Source organism: Onychostoma macrolepis, chromosome 23 (genome assembly GCF_012432095.1).
Source record: "Onychostoma macrolepis isolate SWU-2019 chromosome 23, ASM1243209v1, whole genome shotgun sequence".
Classification (NCBI taxonomy): domain Eukaryota; kingdom Metazoa; phylum Chordata; class Actinopteri; order Cypriniformes; family Cyprinidae; genus Onychostoma; species Onychostoma macrolepis.
The window spans coordinates 11,430,827-11,451,213 of NC_081177.1; the positions used below are offsets into that span (position 1 = coordinate 11,430,827).

Genomic DNA, 20,387 nt, shown 5'->3' on the forward strand with positions numbered 1-20,387 from the left:
GAAGCTCCGCCCACAACCCAGTCTGTTTTTTCATAATAAAAGCCGACGTGGAACTTGCAGTAAAACATCAGAAACACGAGTTTCGAGTGCTTTGATGCTACGAAAGCTTCGTGACAGGTACCGCCATCTAAAAATATTAAAGTTTTTTTTCAACTGCTTACACACATAATCTTTACTTGCCACACAACTTCTGAAACTTGACACTCAAACACCAGAACCACACACAAATTCTCGGCCTTTGACTCAGTTTTCAATTTCATAAAACACTTTTTCAAAGCGCAACACACAATTCTCTATGTAAAAATCTAACAGGAAGTATCTTGATTTACTTTTTCAAACACAACCAATCAAAATGCCACACTAATTCATCAGTGCCTCACACTAACTCAGGGATCCTCAAATCTGGCCCACAAGATCCACTTTCCTGCAGAGTTTAGCTTTAACCCTAATCAAACACTCCTGAGCTTGCTAATCATTGTCTTCAGAATCATTAGAAAATCACAGATAGGTAAGTTTTATCAGGGTTGAAGCTAAACTATGCAGTGCATTGGCCCTCCAGGGCAAGATTTGAGGAACCCTGCACTAACTCCTCACATGACTCATTGCTTTACTTAACACCAACCAATCATGGCTTTAGGATAGGCCTCTAAATACACATCTACACGTGGTTGATGTATTTCTTTCCTTTTGTACTGTGTAAAACTGTATTCACAACTGCATACGCTTACGGTAAAAAAAGAAAAAAAAAAGGTTTCAATCTTGCTTTCGTGTTTACCGTGAATTTTTCAGCATCTCTCTGCCAGTAACTTTCAATTTTGTACAGAAATGTACATAGGAGCTCATGACAGAAGAGCTTTAGGTTTTGAATAACTGTGAATATGATATATCCAAAATTTATTATGGCAAAGGTTTTTGCAACGCAAGACAAATGTTTGCTTTTGAGATGTTTGTGATATTTTGAATGCAGTGCTTCATTTTGCAAGAGATGTGAGGCATTTTGTGTGTGCAATTCTTGGATTTGTGTGTAAAGTTTTGAAAATATGTGTAAGCGGTTGAAAAAAAACTGAAAAAGGGCATCTATATTTTCTTGAATAAAGCCCCCAAATTAAACTGTAAAATTAATATTCTAAATATATAGCCTATATTTTTAGAAATATTTTTTATTTAGTTATATTACGTTGTTTTTCTACTCGTTATAGTGCTGTACTGATTGATTATTTATTTACATATTTATTTTTACACAAACATTTTTATATTGTTTTCTTTTAAACTGTTCTACGGACCACCCAGCCACGGGGGATCCTCGGAATTTGAAAACCCCTGGATTAGTCTACAGAAAACATTAACAAATGTTCCACCATATAGACTAAATATGCACAGTGTTAAAAAACGATTATTTTACACTACGTGAGCTGGGAATTGAGGTAGTTGTCACACTTTTTATTTCTCATTGGAAGTTTTTTTTTTTTCTTTTTTCTATAGGCATATACCTTAAAGGTATGGATAAAATAGCAATTTAATAAATTGTTTTATATTAAATGTAATTATGTATAAATTAAATATGGACACATGGCTCGCTCATGCTGTTGTGTCACTGTCTACCCACTAGGGGTCGCTACAAATGCACGAATCTAACAAATCTGCAGAAAGGTTACGTCCGACATAACTGCATGTCTGTCGATTAAAACTAAATAAACTTCTCGATACGACATCTCTGTACACAGTTATACAATAAAGCCTACTTCAGAACATTTAAGAGTGATTGTGTGCATTTTAGTCTCAGGAAAATGTGAATCACAAAGACTTCCCCTAAAAGGAAAACTGAGTTAAATATAGAAGCAGAGAAAAACTGACAATTTCTTCTGACAAATCAGGGTGTTTGTTTAATTGCATACCTCTATATATTGTTTCATGGAATTAAAAGTAATGCAAAATTTAAAACTACTTAACACATTTTCCTTACATTTTTTTTCTTTCTCTCTGTGGCTACAGGTAGTTCAAGAGCGAAACCTGAAATGTCATTATTAGGATGACATATCTTCAAATCACAGTAATAGGGGACTAATACAATGACATGGATCTGCATTTATTAACATGCCATAAGAAGTGTCACATTTCAAATAGCTACAATTCACAAACCTAATCTCTGATTAAGGTGCTTGGCCCCCAAATCTGTTGTTTGCAGATATTAAACACAGGTCATGTTACATTTAAGACAGCTATGAGAAAATAGGTCACATTCGTAAGGCATCTAAAAACATTTAAGCAATAATGTTTCTACACACATTCTATTATGCATAAAATATTATAATGAAAAAAAAAGAATAATAAATCATACATTGTTTTAAGATATGTTGCATAATTATATTTATTTAAAATTGAACGAAGTAAAGTTCATCAAGGATCTATAAAGTAAAAACTGGATCTTGCTGGAATTGGGAACCTCAGCACAATAACAACATGATTAATTCTGTACAAGCCCTATTTAGTTTCTCTATTAAATTTAAACATTTGAACAAATATTAAAGTCAGTAACTTATGCTGGAGACATTTCCCTAACCCCAGGCCCAGAAGGCATCTGCAAACCTTTTTCATGCTTTTTATGCTGATTTTGAGGGAAAGTTTGTGGAATGGATTTTAACATGCTAAAATGGAACTGAAGGCATAATCAATTTAGCCAAACACAAAAGGTGTGGAGATTATGTATTTATGAATGATGGGCATTCCAATTCTGAAGAAATCTGCCCATGCCTGTAGATCCCAGAAGTGTCACGGTGTCAGTCCCATTAAGCAAGAGAATCACCTTTACCACGGGATGGGGGGTGTTCGTGAGGACGGGGCTTGTTTTGACTGTGAACGTGCCGGAGGTTTTTTTGTGAGGGTCGAGCAAAGCAGGATGTCAAAGAGCGTGAGCTGCAGTCACAGGCTCCATCCTGACAAAGAGACAGGAAAGAGTAAGGAGATGTGCTCAGCATTAAAACAAATCATGTGACATTAAGACAAAAACTCTGCAAAATATTAATAATGTAGATTTTCTAGTTGTATTTAATAAAAATGAGTTCTACTGTATGTGTCCCATATACTCTATATATCTTTGTTTTAAAAGAAATTTCTGTTAGTTTAAAATAAATTAAAATATTTCTTTAAAATACACGTTGTCATATGGACAACCAGTCAGTAAACAGATTGACTCACTAATCCATACATAAAATACCAAGACATAATTTTTATTGAGGAAGTCAGTTGTGAACTCAGTAACAGCTCCGAGCAAGTCTGATTCACACAGTGACTAACAAGCGAGTCCGAGGCCATTTCGTGAATCTTTTTGACTGACTCACTAACAAGAATTGATTCATAAGAATCATTTGTTCCTGACAAAACCTCATATGGGCTGCATCCGAAAACTTAGGCAGCTGCTTCGCTTCCTTATGAGGCAATGACTTTGCAGGCAGCGTTTATGCACGAAGGCACCTCGCGTTTAACGATCTACAACAAAATAGAACGAGTTTTGGTGATAACTAAACGAATATTTAATTACCATAATACTCATTTCTCGCTAGAAATAACATCAAAAGTGCAAAAAGTTAATCAGAAATATACATTTACACACAAAATAACCACCAAACGCAACTTCCAGCCGCCATCTTTATTTTTTAGCTCGACCGTCTCGGAATGGAACGCACAGGATTGTGGGATATCAAAGGCAGGATACATCTATCTATGCTGCCTTCAAAAATCGATCAGATGAAGGCATCTCAGGAGACAGGAAGTGAAGCTAACTTTGGATTCGGACGTGCCTTGATGCCTTACTACCTTGGAATGCGTCCTCCGAAGGCAGCATTTTTCAGTTTTCGGATGCAGCCATGAACACAGTGTACCTCATTCATGAAACATTCGTAAATATAGGAGTAAATTCTGAGTAATTTGTGCGCAAAACGGCCCTTCCCGAAAACTCTCCTCCGGATTCACAAACGCTTCGTAATTGATAGTTAAACATGCGTATGTTAATGAATTCCATCATTAGTAAATAGGGCGCTCTTGCACGCTCATTCAAATTAGCTTAATCCCCGCCTATGACTACAGCTACGCAAATTTCGTGTCCAGGAACGCAGTGGAATATTCTGGTCTACTTTCTCAAGTTTGGCTCCAGTATATTGCATAAATACAAAAAAGACTAATAGGCCATATGCCTAATAATAAATATTCAATAACGTGTGTCCACCAAAGTGTTTTTAGCCACCTGAAAAATGACAGGAGCTCTTCTGAAAACAGCCAGCTGGTGGCGCTTAAACGCTTTGGTGGCACAGCGTTTTTCCCACAGACTGTAGAGAAAAAAAAAAGTTTTTTCCAGCTGTCGATTTGGTTGCTATGAAGTGGAATATCCACGGTAGTAACGTTACTAGTATCTCATTTTGAAGAATATTACTGAATATAAAAAAGCAGTAATATTAACTTCTCCATTGTTGTTCAGTAGTTGTACAAGTAGGATGATTGGTTGGTGTGGTATTTGTCCCGCCCCTCCTCCATTGATTGGACGGCTGGCTACAAAGTGACAATGACAAGTGCTGCATTCTACCCAAAGCTAAACCAGAGATAAACAGTTGATCAACTCTCAGCTACAAAAAAATAAATTAATTAATACAATTAAAATAAATTAAAAAATACTGAGCAAATGGAAAATGGAAGTGCATCAAGATTCAGTGTCATCAGTTTGCCAAAAAGAACACAGAACCTTTTACGCACCATTTACACCTGGTAGGGAGCAGGTGTAGATTTCTTTCATACCAACTAACATTTTGAAAATACTAATATTTTCATGAACCCGAAAATTTACATCAGAACAGCTTTACGAACGATTTACACAAAAATTCGTTCTGCTCGTGTTTCATGAATGAGGCCCAGTGTTTAGAGTGACTAGATTTCAAATTACTGACGCACTTATTGTTTTTGCAACCATTTTAGTCTCACTGAAATATTACTCCCTCAACACCTTCAATTTAGTTTTTTGTCATGTTACTGAATGGGTTAAACTTTGCTACTAACCTCCAAGCCCTTGTTCTTGTTGACTGAACCCCTGTCGATTTGGCGCTGAGTTTGGGTCTGGCTCTGACACACCGTCTCTTCTTTTTGGCTTTGTTTCATAAATCTGCGGTTCACGATCTTGGTGATGCTGTCATTTCTGACCAGTGGCACCGCTGGTATACGAGATGGGGGGTGCTCGGATTTCTTTGAACCCACCAGACCGATGTGATCCCTACGAGCTGCTGGCGCTTTCTCCATCTCCGGGTTGGTCTTCTCTCCTCGACCACACACATTGCGCAGAAACTCATGGACCAGACCGTATTTGTGAACGCCTACATTTTTACGGCCGCCATGTTTATCGCTGCCCTGCACCGATACTGAACTCGGCCTGCTAGGTGTCGAAGCACGTTGCGGCTGAGCCCACAAACCACGCTCTTTTGCGCCATAATCCAGCCTGGAGGAGGCGCTCAGAGATGAGGAGGAGGACAAAGAGGATGTGGTGAAAGAGGAAGAGGATGAGGGGGATGTGGAAGAGGAAGACTTGGAGGAAAACGGAGAGGATGCAGAGTGTCTGCGTTGAATTTTCGGCGAGGTGGTCTGTGGTTGAAACCGATCTGCTGAACCAGGGACCCTTTCCAGTGACACTGACGTCTGCGGGGTTCTTGAAGATACAAATGAGGTCACTCGGGGAGACCAGTGCTTTGCAGCATAAAGACATCGAGGACCATCGGTTTGTAGCCCAACTGTGGTGACCTGTGGTTGGGATTGAGTTTGCGTTCCTATACTCACAACACTCACCATACTGCTCCCAAAATCCTTTGCTCTTTTCCTCTCCAAAGGGCTGGATTGGGAGGTTTGCAGCACACTGGCTGTAATTTCCTTCATGTCATCACTCAGGTTGGCTGAGACGTCCAAGTTATTAAAGGCCAAGCATGAAGGGGACGCCATACTGGAGGTCTGAAGACCAGAAGAGGATGTAGAACTGATGACAGCACTCGAATCTCTCTCCATCAAACTTTGGCAGTCAAACGGCAGGCTACCCAGCCAGCTTTCATACGCTGCGACCCAGTCTTGGTTTACAAGGCCACAGGAAACGGCATTGAAATGTGGTTCCTGGCTCTCCTCAAGCTCTTCCTCCTCTGCTGCTATCAGAGAGCTCATTTGGATCCTTTTTGCTGATGGTGGGCTGAAATATATACGAATGCTGGTTCTCTCTGGAGCAGTGTGGCTTCTCTGGGTCAGCTCCTGGTTAAGGTTCAGACCAGGGAAACTGGGAGGCATGATAGGAGAGTCCCAAGTCTTGCAGGGGTCTTCTCTGTCCAGAACGGCAGCTTCTCGACTGAGGTACTTCCAGTTCTTGTTGGGTTTTGCCATGCCAGTTTTGAGAGGCATCCTGTTGGAAAAGCAAACTCTGTTAAGGAATTCAATAAGATAATTGGAGTTCAAACTATGGTGCAAACAAACAAATTAAGCTGACCTTTCCATTTTACCTTCTTTGGTCAACATCTTGTATCTGGGGGACTGAAAATGCATCAGAAGGATTATTATTTGTGCATGCATAATTAGTTCAGTTGTGTAATTTTATTATGTATTAAATATCAAGATATAAAATAAAAATAAAAAAACACCTTTACATTAAGAATAAAATGAAACAACTTAGGGATAAAAATAAATGACACAAGAAACATTGTATACAATGCATTGCAATATAACCTTTCAGCAGTAAAAGCCTGAATCGTTTTAAGATAGAGAATCCTTCCCATATTGCTTAGGGATGAGCAATTTAAGAGAAACTGCAGCAAATGAAAAAGCCTGTCTTATTTAGAAAGTGTGTCAGAGAGATAGTTAGGGATTACAAATAAGAAAACGCCAAGAAAACTCTTGGATCAGGAAAAAAAATATTGGCAAAATTCCTTTGCACTCCAATCCAGGCTTTACTTAACCCCATCAAACTGTCACTGTCTGCATTCCACTTTTATTATTAGCATCTATGATAATAAACAGGACTATTTGTTTAAAGGAAAGAACCTTTGTACCTTTTGTATAATGCTTCCTCATTTCTCTCTCGCCTCCTTTCCCTTAACCCTGCACAATTTTTCCCTTCGTTTACTGTAAAGGAAAGTAAACTCCTTATTTGAACTTCATCTGAGCCTTGATAAGTCTCTCTGTGGTCACTGTGGTTTGGCTAAGCCCTTTTCAGAGTCAGAAGTTGTGATTGAAGCTGATGTCTGCACTCCGCCTGCTGTCCTACAGTCCCAAAAGGGGATTAGCCTAAATTCAGTTGCCATGCGGCCTTTTAACACACACACGCTCACGGGCCTGTCTTATATCTCTGACCTCTGTTGCTGTAGTAGGACTGTAAAAAATTTATTTTATTAATGATAGTTCAGACTTCAGATAGCAGAGAGCATTCTACAAAAATGTGGAGTCTGTGAGATATTTGAATGTTTTTGAAAGATGTCTCTTGTGTTCACCAAGGCTGTATTTATTTGATTATTTTCAAAAATTCTAATTGAATATATATATATATATATATATATATATTTTTTTTTTAAATTATTTATTCCTGTGATGGAAAAGCTGAATTTTCAGCAGCTATTACTCCAGTCTTCAGTGTCACATAATCCTTCAGAAATCATTCTGATATGCTGATTTGAACTTTTTTTTATTATTATTATCATAGTTGAAAATGGTTGTGCTTCATTTTATTTTTTTGTGGAAAATTTATTTGAAATTCTGTAATTTTTAATCAGTTTAATGCATAAAAGTATTAATTTCTTTAAAAAAATAATTACTGACAACAAACTTTTCAGCGGTCACACAAAAAAATGCCAAAAAAGACCTAAATACTGTAAATATAAATATTAACAGAATTAAAAAATAACACCTAAGGTCCCATTCAAACACTAGTTAATACATTAGATATCATGAACTAATTTCTACATAACTTGTTAATTTCTGCATATACAAATTTTCAAATTTTAAGTTGGATAAATTAATATATACAAATACAAATTTGTTTATAAATAAATGTATATATTTAGTTTATAAATTATTTATATTAACATTATACCTAATGTTCATGATACCTAGTGGACTAACTAATGTTAACAAACTGAACATTATTATAAAATATTACCAAATAAATAATAGTTGCCCCCCCCCAAAAAAGTGTCTAGTAAGACCTGTTTTGATAGTTGACCTTTGACAGTTGAAATCATGTCAAAGTTCCACAATACACTGAATATTTAAATTATTGTTTCAATGTTTTACACTAATTTTTGCTCTGACCTGCATTTCTCTATTTTGCTTAGCTGTCTTCAACCCTTCGCACTCTAGACGCACATGGTTCAGGTGTTCTAGCAGTTCCTGCCGCTCAGAGCTCCAGCTGCTTTCACGGACCTTCAGCTGTCTTGTCAGGTCCATCACTGCAGTGTAGGACTCTGCTAACAGGTGCTGAAGCTTCTCAATGTGGTCCTTCTGCAAAGCCGCATTCAGGTCTGATGGACCCTTTACTCCTGCCTTCCCAGCTGAACCGTCCAGCTATAAACAAACACAAACAGCTTGATGACATTTCTGCTTCAATTTCCTCCCTAAGTCCCTACAGACGCAAGAATGAAGAAAGAAGAGGAGACGACATGAGAGGCAGACAACAGGTTCATTGATACTCTCTGAAGGGAATTTAAATTGATCTTCTAGTTCGCACCCTGCTTATGAGGCTCTTGAGCTCTGCACACTCCACGGCCCACGCTGCTTTGGCATTTGCAAACTGCCGGATGACAAACTGGGCTGCCCTGTGCTGCTCCCAAAGTTCAGAGAACAGATCTGACAGTGCAGTCCTGAGGTCTGACAGCAGGGCACTGCTCACCTGAGAGAGGAACATACATTGGTGAATGAACACTGGGCAACAGGAACACAACCAGACTAACTGGAAATGAGCAACAGGTCAAGGAACAATGCTATTGGGCAACTATGCTCAAAGAGCAGGCATGTTCAGCTGTAGTATATTATGAAAAAGGAACATTTTTGTATGACGTTATTTCAGGCTGAATTTATCGCAGAATGAACTGCTTTTGGTAGTCATGTTAAAACACTATTATTTTTACCCCAGTAATCCTCGTTCTTTTTCATACCTGACTGTTGCACTTCTGTTGAAGATTATACTTGCATTCTTTTGACTCTGTGTCTTTAAGCAGATGAAGATCATTCTGACAATACATCTGAAATGAAAAGACATAAAACTGGTTGTTTCTGAGTGAAATAAACTTTACGCCATTTTAACATTTATTATGTGAAATTATTTATATTATTATTTTAACAAAATGTCACACTGAAGAATTTTGGCACTAATAAAGTGTTTTTTTTAAATTAAGTGAAATATATGAAAAAAAGTATAGAATTACATAAGAATTATATAAATACAGAATATTTTTACTTACTCTTACTCTAATTTTCTCAAAGTATCTCTATAAATGTATATTAGCTCAAATTATGCAAAGGTTGTATGGGATATAGTTACAAAGAGTGTATGAAAATAGCATGTAACTGTGACTATTTAGGACACATTAAATGGTAAACATGTATTTTCCACCACAGAACATTATTAACACAATACATGATGAGATGGTAAAGATTTGATGGGAAAGCATGTATACATACTGTATCATTAGTGGGCAAATTAAATAAATGTTTTAGGTATTCAAGGGGCCCAAAAAGTGCCCAAAGTTGACCAAACACCCAACTACACAACATATACATATATGCTTTTGGCAGGCCTTTTTATGTAGCATTTAATGTACATTTACATTTATTTATTTATAGCTTCTTGCTTTCCCTGGGAATAGAACCCATGACCTTGGCATTGCTAGTGCTATGTCTGAACTACAGGAAAGCATATACTGTTATTTCAACTGCAAGTAAGAATCATTATAAAGAAAATTATCAAGTAGCAAATGTCGTTGCCCAATTTACCTCAAACGGACTCTTTCCATCAGCTGTGGGTCTCTCTCCCTGCCTCCATTGCTGGGTGAACCACTGGAGCTGCAGAGTGAGCAGCACTAAGCTGTCCTGGTTACACTGATTTCCAACATTTCCTTCACATGGAAGTTCTCGACTTGCTTGATTATTCGCGTCCTCTTTCATTTCACTTAAATCTTCGCCAAAATGTAACATATTCTTTTCTGTAACAGGCCCAGGGCGCTCTGAATTGGAGTTTGACAGCACCTCCAACTTTTCCACAAGAGCATGCAGTTGGGCTTGTAACACCTCTAATCCATTGGTCAAGGGACTCAACATGGGGTCCAAAAGCCACTGATGTGTTTTGCACTGAGGATCTACGGCAGTTTTGCCTAAGTAGGGAGCACCAGCAGGAGTGTTATGGGTACATGTAGGTGAGAGGCCATTTTTTGCTGGGGTTGTTAGGAGCTGGATAGTCGATCTGACAAGCAGCGCCTGGTCATGGATGGCAAGAAGACTCTCTAGATCTTTCACACCAAATGTGCAGTCTGACTTACACTGAGCTTGTCCATCCTCCTCTTTAGTTTCTGCAGAAAGCTCCTGTTCCCCACCAATCGGCCCTTCTCTGTGCATGTGGCTGATAGAAGAATTCTCCACATGATCCTCCTCTACATGCATTTGGTTCTCCTGCACATTATTGTGGGTAGTCGTTGCATCTGCCTTCTCTTTCCCATCCAGACATCCACCTCTAAGCATCTCCCCCTGTACCCCAGTTTGGAGAGGCACTGCTAATCCGTCACTGGCCCCCTTCATCGTCTCCTCTTCTTCCAGGCTTCCTCCTCCTCGTTCACGCAGTTCACTCATCTCTGCTCGCAACCCACGGTTCTCCACCTCTAGCTCCACTATTCGACGACTCAGAAGCGTGGCTTCCTCCTCCACCAGCCGCAAGTGAACTTTGACCTCTGCTTCTCGGGTGTGGGCGGAGTTAGTGGCACCCGCTGCAGCCTGGGTTTCATCCACCTCACCATAAAGCAGACGGTATTTGGCGAGCTCCTCCCGCATCGCCTCGCTCTCCAGGGCCATCTTTGTTAGTTTCTTGCACATGAGCGCAGACTCTTCTTTGGCAAAGTGGAGCTGGCATTTCAAATCAGCACTGTCATCCTGTAGAAGACACAGGTGTTTTAAAACGTTTGGCATATATCAAAAACATTTATTAAAACAAACAGAGGAACTCTGATAACTAAAGTTGGCCCTCTACCCAGACCTGCAACAAAGCAGCACTAACCTTCACAAATTAATCATAAAGATGAATGTGACTTCCAACTCACCTGTGGAGAGAGCTTCTTTTCACTCTTGCTGGATGTTGATCTCAAACTTCGTCTCTTTAGAGAATTCTGTGGATGCACCAAATCCATAATTAGTCTAAAGACATTTCAGCAGCTTATATAACACAGCTTACTATGTATAGGTGGGTTGATGCAATTTGTCCCCTAAGATGATGTCCTCCTATGGGCATAAATGTCCATTTGAGTTATATTAATCATAGTTGTTATTTTCCATCATACCGCTGTCCACTGCATTCCAATACCCAATGAAATGTGTGACAGTAAGGAAAGCATGCACCTAATAAACACACTCAATCATGTTTGTGTAGTGAGATGGCAAGAACCCCAACTCCATTACTACACCAAACATCCATACTGCTCCAAGTATGTCAAGAATGCTGGCTAGAGTCAGTCTATCTGTCTGCTGCTTTGTCTAGGAGGCTCAAACCCTTAAAAGTACAAAGAGCAGAGGAGGAGCATGTAGACTTCAAATTAACTTCTTTAAATGTTAAAAATAACCTCATCGAGTCAATCCAAGCTGTTAAGCGCAACACCAAGCTAAAGCATAGTACTCATCATATTGTAGCTTGATGTTTAGAGATGATAAATTAGTCATTTAACTAGTGTATCAAGACTGCAAAAGTTTTTGGGTAACACTTTACTTGAAGGGGTGTGCATAAGACTGACACATGTCATGAATATGAAGGAGGTTTTATGCATGTTTATGACAACTGTCATTAAGTGTAATTCGCTCAGTTATGTCATTTTTAATGCAAAGATGACATTATTTGACCTAACCCTACTCCTACTCTTACCCCTAACCCTAGCCCATAACAAAGACATCTCAAACAATGTCATCTTTGCATTAACTGAGCGAATGACACTTCATGCATAAAAAACCTTCATATTCATGATTATGAATGTGTCATGTCAGTCTTATGCACACCCCTTCAAGTAAAGTGTAACCGATTTTTGACTCTAATGGATGAGTAAAAAGTGTTTGTATGTAGATTATCATGTTTCAGGTGGTGTCAGGCTCACATGAGGCCTTGATAATCGGGTTGTAGCTGATTTGCTCTGCTGGTGAGGATCAGGAATGAGCAGCAGCTGTCTGAGCTGAGCTGCTGGGATCCACTTCTAAGCACTGAATCCTGGATTAAACTGAATGCGTGCCGTTATTAAAGACCTACAGGCCTTCATTGCCAATAAAATTTGACTTGTTTGGTGCATTATGTTGGTGGCCTATATTTTTTATTTTTGTGAGAAAGTGAAAGCAAAAAATATGCATTCTTGTTAGTATTTTTAGCATGTATGTGGTAATTGAACATCATAAAACCCACATTTAAGCATAATGGCTTGCAGCCAGAGTTGGACAAGGATCACACTTTCAGGTATAAGGTAGAGTAGGGGAAAACGCCCCCCTCCTGTCCGGAGTTTTCAAGTCGTTCGATTTTTAACAAAAATTAAATTTGTACCAAAGGGGTCGTTTTGCCCCCCAGTCTGACAAAGCAATTTGCTTTAAACATTTACAGCAAAATCAGAGTACAGGCAGTTTTAGCTTAAAATTTAAAAGAATATAATCAATTATGAATTACAAAATTACAATAGCCTATTTGAAATTTTTTTTAGCTGGCTAGCTAATTAGCTACCTGATGCTAACTTGAGGTAATTTTTTAATATAAAATCCAAATATTTTTATTCAACCAACTAGTTAGAATACATTTGATGTTCAGAACAGAATAACTACAGTAATATCCCATTATCCTCTGGGGGCGTTTTACCCCACTGACTGTTTGAGACAAAAATTATGTTATTCTGAGAATATAATTATATTTTTCTTAAATAACACGTACTCCCTATCTACAGGCCCTATACTGTTCTCGTATCATATATAACTGTGATGTTTTACAAAACAACAAGCTTTAAAACACTTTTTTTTTACTGTTGAAAATTAGATAATTTACTGTGAAATCCATTTTCTCTCCGGTACGTCACCAGTGTAAGCTTCATGGTGAAAACTTCTACATCACTCTTGCCAACGTAGTCCATAGTTACAATAAAATGTTATCTTGATTTTATCTTGTGGATAAATTATTATTTTGGGATAAATAGTAGGGGGCGTTTTCCCCCACTCTACCCTATTTCTAAGTGGTTTCTTTCTCATGCTCTTCAACCTTTCAATTGCCCCATTTTTTCTCTCTTCTCCCCCTCACTGCATCTACAAGTGGGAATGACAGCTGCGGTTTGAATTCAGACCCTTAGATCATTCTATGCCCTACCCAAGCAGTCAGCTGTCGGTTACACCCACTACATACAGTTGGGGTAAAGGTCAGATTGTAATCCTAACAGCATCATGAAACTAAGGAGTCAAAGCAACAAACAAGTACTGCTTTAAAGTGATATAGGGTATAATATATATATATATATATATTAGTGATGTCAAATGATTAATCACGATTAATTGCATCTAAAATAAAAGTTTTTGTTTACATAATATATGTGTGTGTACTGTGTATATTTATTATGTATATAAAAATACACATGCATGTATATATTTAATAAAAATATGTTATGTTTCTATATTAAATATATTTATATATTATATAATATATACATGTAAATATTTTCAAAATATATGCTGTATGTGTGTGTCATTATGTATACATAATAAATATACACAGTACACACACACATATATTATATAAACAAAAACATTTAATTTGGAAGTGATTAATCGTGATTAATCGTTTGACAGCACTAATATATATATATATATATATATATATATATATATATATACATACATACTACCATTCAAAAGTTTAGGGTCCATATCAGTTTTTCAGGGTCAGGTTTTTTTTTTTAAATGAATACTTTTATTTAGTAATTTAATATATTATTTAAAATATATTAAAAATAGAAATTTTTAAAAATTGTAATATTTCAATATTACTGTTTCTACGATTCAGCCTTGGTGAACAAATGAGACTTAAAACATAAACCTTAAACTTTTGAACAATAGTGTGTACAATGGCTTTGTGGTCATACCACCTGTGATTTGTCCATCTCAGCCTGCAGGACCTGCTTTGCCACCTCCAGATCCTGCAGCCGTTCACGTAAACCCTCATTTTCCCATTCCAGCCGTGAATTTTTCTTTTGAATGGCCTCAAGTTCGCTGTGTAGGCGAAGGGACACGCTTTTTGCCACCTGGGAAAACAATATTAATTTAGAGTAAAATAAATACACTGCAAACCATATGTCCATGTTAAAATGTTGATGGTAATATGATAATTATCTCATGTCATTCTCTTGGGGAACACTGTTAGAACAAGAAGCTTTATATTTATAGAAAATACTTAACTGAAACTTTATATGGAACATTGCAAAATGAGGATTAAGTTACCATATTTAAGCTGTGGTTTGTGACATTGAGGATAAGAGGAAGTAAGGTAGTTAGTTAATTGTTCAGGATTCAATATGGGTTGACTCTCTTATGATCTCCCTCCTTTGCTACCCTTTGCAAAGCACTCATCCTCTTGATGCTCAAGGGGTTGCTAACAATTGCGAACAATGTGAAGGGGAAATGGTTAGAAGGCATGTGATTATACCACAGCATTCAGCGCATGACTTTTCTTTTTTTATAGTGCAGGGCGTTTATTATCAGCATTGAGTTCCAAGAGCAACTCCACAAACTTGTATTTCTCAGTGAAAAAAGTTAAAGATGGAAATGTGGAGAACAGCAGACTTTGAAAAGGATGCTGTTAGATATCAGATTGCAGGACACTCCCGTGGGGGGTTGTTGAAGACTGAATATCTTGACAGAGTGCTAGTGAGGACGTTGAAAAGCGATGGACACACACTGGCCCAGTTTGTGAAAGGAGGGTATCTATTTCTCTCACATGCCTTTAAAATAGACTGGTCATGGACATGCCCACAACACACACCAGCAGCTGTGCTTGGACGCTTCCCCTCTTGGAGACTGTGGCTATAGTCCTTGACACATATACCGCACACATGCAAATGCACACACTCTTTCATTCAACCTTGTGTATACTTCACATTGTGTTTCCCAAAAATACATTTTCACTCTTAATTCTGCACAGACAAAGGGTTCGTAAGAAACCTGAGGAATTTGTTTTGCATAGTCTGGATGCAGATTTCAAAAGAAAACAGCCATTTTATATGAGTCGCCCTGCTGTGTAAATTCGTTTTTAATTCGTAACGTTCCTACAGAAAGCTCTGTCGCTGATTGGATGGGAAGTTCAAACCAAAAAATGCTTATGCTGTGAGTGGCCCACCACAAACTGAGCTACACCAATTGTCTGCCAAACAGAAAACCGAGGGTTTTTCTCCTCATTTTACTAGTTGGACCACTTCCAAAAATAAAACCACTCACTCACACGTCAAACTATAAAACAAAATGATATTTCAGCTCTCACTAAATCCTTAGTACCACGATTTGGGTCACAAACCACAGTGGAAGGATTACACAATCCATCTGAGTGCATGCTGATTCATAAAAGCAGAGTTTTGACTCATTTAGTGACTTACTATTCAGCATTTAATTGGCACAGAGCTTTAAGCAATTTAGATAAACATCCTGTCCCGATGAATGCCATGGACTGCATCCAAAACCCTAACAGTGGTTTTCCTGTACACACACCACTGTAGCTTAATTGCACCCAAATCATGAGGGAAACATCTATTTAATTACACCCTGAATGTCAGTGATTGCTCTTTATGCTTTATTTGACCTCATACAAGGACTTTCTCACAGAAAACACCAGCAAATTATGACTGTAAGCACATCCTCACCCTAATATCATGTTCAAGTGTCCTGATAAGCTCTCCGTCCACCTGTCCCGTCTGGGCTACACGCAGGCTGCGTCTCTCTGCTTTCCTAAGTCGGTACTGGAGGATGCGACAGGCCTTGTTGGCCTGTTCCAGCTGCTGTCGGAGTTCCTGCAGCTGGTAAACATCCTCCTCCATGTACATGTCCCTCATCTCCAGCATCTCCGAGCGGAGCTCCTCCATTTCGTCCTAAAAATGCAGTCAAAAATGGTGTATGTTAACATCAACTTCATAGAATTGAATCATATGTGCACCACTGTAAAAGAAATTCCGTAAAATTGACGGTAAAAGAACGGCAGCTGAGGTTGCCGGAATTCTACCGTAAAATATACGGTAGCAACATTTTAGGTTTTACGGTTTTAACTTAAATTTACAGTTAAATACCGTAATTTCATTAACTTATATAATGTTAATATACCAACCTATTGAAGTACTGACATCTGTTTTGTACCTTTGAAATACACTGATAACCACCAAATGCAGGTGGTCATGAGAAAGTCACATGATGAACCAAAGCCCATCACAAGCAGCTTTTAAATAATAACATATATAGAAGGTGCACAGTGTCATTTACACAAGCACTAATCACCATCATAGTGAGACTCATTAAACTGAAATATGCAATAAACATTAATTTAACAACATTAGATGTAACATACAACCCTAATAAACATAACTGATAAGAAAAAACTAAGAAGAAACCTAGTTATTTCAAAGAAAAAACATCAAATTCAAACAAAATTTGAAATGCAACGCAGGGAATTCTGGGAATTTCAATTTACGTTTTTTCCCTGTAAATTTTACATTCTTTTTTACTTCCAAAAGCGGTATTTCATCGTAAAATTGTCTGAAATGTCTACAGTTTTTCACCGTATATATTAGGAGAACATACCGTTAACCATTTAACAGGTTTTTACCGTAGCTTTTTCACAGTTTTTTACCGTTAAAATCACGGCCATTTTTTACAGTGGCAGCATTACAGCCACCATAACTGTTCTAAAATGGAAGTTTTTGATTGGAAAACATGAGGTAAATAAATGCATTCTACTTCAGTTGTGTGTACAAAGGGTGTTTCCTATATCGCTATCAATGTCAGTCTTCAACCAACTCATCCAAGACAGCACGGGCCTCACCTCTTGAGTGCCAGCATGCTGTGCGCATTAACCCACAGAACTAGGGGCGCGTGCCAAGAATGACACACTGGCCTTCTTGAATGCATTGGTGGCACTTCTGTTGACTTCTTGATTTCTACTGAGACACCTTGCACTTAATCACAGCAAAGCCTGTCTCGTTCTCACTGTGAATCCGTCCTTCTATTGCATGTCAGAGACAATGAGGGATGACACGAGCCAATTAGCGAAAGTATAATCTTCTAAGAAGAGAGTAAATCTTACAGTATAAGCCATATCACGTGCAGTTTATTTTTGCTTTGTTTATGTGACTGTTAAAATACTTATTATGTAGCAGACACTGTGGGATTGTTTCGATTTAATTTTACATTAAGTACATAGTCCAGCACATCATATGACATGGTTTATGCCATGTAAGCTGATGATATTAGATACTAAATAATCATAATCCATCAAAACAGGTTGCATTTAGTACTCTCCTACTTTATCTAACATGGGTAAAGTGAAGGTATTCAAAACAGATTCTCACAAATAATTAAATGCCATTATAGAGCAATACATTGTTTTGGAAATAGAATTAAGACATCTTTTAAAAACCACAATGTTTATGTTTATGCTTGATCATGTCTGCTATGATGGTGTCAGACAAAACAAAACATTTTCACAATGACAAAAGACCCTTATGGCAATTATAAATAACTTAAATTTGATTGTCTTGTATTTAAAGAGAAAATATGAAATGTGTCCCACTTTACCTGAACTCTCCCAAGCATAAGTTACACCATGCAAGAAACTGTCATTTGCAGTTAATTACCAAACAATGAATAAATGAATGAATAAATGAATCAACAAACCTCACCTTTAAATATTCATTTTCTGATCTTAGGTCATCAATCTCCCTCAGCAGATCCTCATGCACCCCATCAGCAAAGTCTCCAGTCAGATCCGAAAATGCCACAGACCCGCTCAAGTTCAAGCGACTGTCCAGAGAAACGTAGGACCTCTGGTCTCCAGGAGAGATGCTTCCCTCTCCGAAGCCAAACCCTGGAGACAGGGTGGCATTGATCAGACCATCTTCTTCTCTGTGTCCTGATAATATCTGCTGAGCTGAATCGTCCATCATCTCTTCGTTGGTACCTCTGTGACAGACTTCACCGCACTGGGCATCAGTGGACTGCTTATGCTCCTCAGATGCGTCCGAGATCTCAGAGCTGCTGTCGGTGGAAGACAGCTTCCCGGTAGCACAGCCAGAGTCCTTACTCAGGTCATCAGACGTGATGCTGCCATCCGACAGCTTTCTCCTCCCGCACGATTTACTGCGAGTGCCATCGGAGCGTTTTCTCGACTCTGGTCTCATCTCCTTTTTGCCTGTGTGGATGTTTGGCGTGACAGATGCTCCACGCTTTGGTTTCTTAGAGTGAGCCTCGTTGGTTTTGCTCTGTGAGGCTGCCGGGATGATTTTAGACCAAGTGTTCGCCTGGGGTTGTTTTGACGTCTGATGCCGGTGGATTTGTCTTGACGGTTGCTGGCTGCTCGCGTCTCCGCAGGCTTTATCCTGCCCGTCCCGTGCGTGATGGGATGAGCGTGCATTAGACTCAGGATTTGCCTCAACTTTTGTCTTTGTCATCGTGTTGGCGTTCAAAGATGATAACTTCCTCTCATTTACTTGCATTGTTTTACAAACAAAGACGATTAATAGCCAGTAATGAGATGAATGATTCCAGCAGAATCCTCTCAAGAGTTTATGTGAGATGAGGTAAAGTTAAGGTAAAGCCGTTAGTCCAGTGTTTCAGTGAATATATGTACTGTGTGTGGCCATGTGCTATAAAAACTCCGAAATCTCCGCCCCAAAAAAACAGGAGCTTTACACTCTCTCTCTCTCTCTCTCTCTCTCTCTCTCACTCTGAGTCACAGATAACTCAGCTTTACTGGCATTATTAGCAGGGCTGGAAATGGGGGCAACTGGTTAGGATTATTTGGAAATGAAAGCGATATATTTGTGTCTATCCCTGCGTCCCAATGCGTATACTATCCACCCTATCTGCCCTAAATAGTATTGAAAATTACTAATACATCAGTAACCCCTGGTTAGGTTGGATCCACATCGAGGGGGTGGTGATGGGTGGGTTTAGGGATCAGGGGGTGGAGACGGGTAGGTTTAGGTAAATGTAAGGTGGGAGGAGTTGGATCTAGATCCAACCACACCCCCTGGATCTTTTGTTCTGCAGCGAGGACCATCTCATGCACATTGGGACCTGTTTTTTACAGTCTATGATTGGGACCCAGGCTAAGATTCGCTGCGCAATGCTGTCTTTTTTGTGATTGGCCACAGGGGCGGACTTAACCAATAAGCGAGGTAAGCGGCCGCTTAGGGCCCCGGGGAATCAGGGGGCCCCATCTGATATTGGCGAAACATATTTGCAGCGTTGAGCAATGTAGCCGTTCACAGACATGTGCGCTGATTTCTTGAACGCAGTGACCAGAAGTATTTAAGTTAGAAACCACTTACCGATCAAAATGCAGAGTTTTTGTCAAGTGCTGAGTTCTGCAAGTTCGGGGATCATCTCTTTATAACAAAGTGTAGATACGATGTAAATAAGAGATTCATTGTGCAGTGTAGAGCTTATTAACGGAACTTCGTGAGATCGCAATGAATTGAAGTGAGAGACAGCTATAGTGATTATGAGGGAGCGCTCTTTGCGCGCATTCTAGGCTGTCTTACTGTCTCAGAACAGAGATATTCACCCCAGTAAAGAAAGTATTGTGTTTCAAGTCACAATTTTATTTATCTTGATGTTTCAAAATGACTCTCTTGTATGCTTCTCCAAGGCGCACCGGCGCGAACTGCCGCGTACTCCTATAAATGCACGAATGCAATGACTGGAGATTTTCCGTTAATAATAGGTTTCATTTTCGATTTGTTACTCGGCAAAGCCTACAGTATGCCTTCAGAACACTTGGAATATATAATGAGTTGCCTGGGATAGTTTTATGTTTGTAAAAAGATTGGAAAGGTTTACAATTTATTAAATGGACAAGTGCAAGCTTTTTTTTTTTTTTGGATAATGTCTTCATTTGTAATCCCAAAAAATATGGTAGCCAA

At 38.7% G+C, this 20,387-nt stretch overlaps 1 protein-coding gene and 1 long non-coding RNA gene across 6 annotated transcripts; one reads left to right on the top strand and one right to left on the bottom strand.

Annotated features, from left to right (window-relative positions):
- Nucleotides 1-3: 3 nt before the first annotated feature.
- Nucleotides 4-8,730, top strand: LOC131531725 (uncharacterized). The gene is made up of 3 exons (XR_009268768.1): nucleotides 4-117; nucleotides 8,337-8,520; nucleotides 8,621-8,730. It is a non-coding gene; the product is annotated as an uncharacterized LOC131531725 (long non-coding RNA).
- si:ch211-197l9.2 (protein SOGA1) lies at nucleotides 1,964-19,063 on the bottom strand. 5 transcript variants are annotated; one of them, XM_058762704.1, is made up of 11 exons: nucleotides 18,144-19,063; nucleotides 16,119-16,343; nucleotides 14,355-14,510; nucleotides 11,307-11,372; nucleotides 9,994-11,139; nucleotides 9,156-9,242; nucleotides 8,729-8,890; nucleotides 8,314-8,565; nucleotides 6,500-6,543; nucleotides 5,044-6,415; nucleotides 1,964-2,933 (listed from the first exon to the last, which is right to left on the bottom strand). In XM_058762704.1, exons 1-11 carry the CDS (start codon nucleotides 18,954-18,956, stop codon nucleotides 2,787-2,789), a joined length of 4,470 nt encoding a protein of 1,489 aa, XP_058618687.1. In that variant the 5' UTR covers nucleotides 18,957-19,063; the 3' UTR covers nucleotides 1,964-2,786. The 5 variants fall into 5 exon arrangements, 1 of the variants encoding a protein (XP_058618687.1); XR_009268764.1 differs by having other exon boundaries at nucleotides 2,797-2,933; nucleotides 3,601-6,415; XR_009268763.1 differs by having other exon boundaries at nucleotides 2,804-2,933; nucleotides 3,611-6,415.
- Between the last annotated feature and the right edge of the window lie 1,324 nt (nucleotides 19,064-20,387).

Coding starts and splice junctions, on each gene's coding strand:
- si:ch211-197l9.2 (XM_058762704.1), bottom strand. CDS start 18,956: ATGCAAGTAAATGAGAGGAAGTTATCATCTTTGAACGCCAACACGATG. Junction 8,891..9,155: donor AACAGAAGTGCAACAGTCAG/GTATGAAAAAGA, acceptor TTCCTCTCTCAG/GTGAGCAGTGCCCTGCTGTC. Junction 6,416..6,499: donor AAAGAAGGTAAAATGGAAAG/GTCAGCTTAATT, acceptor CTTTTCCAACAG/GATGCCTCTCAAAACTGGCA.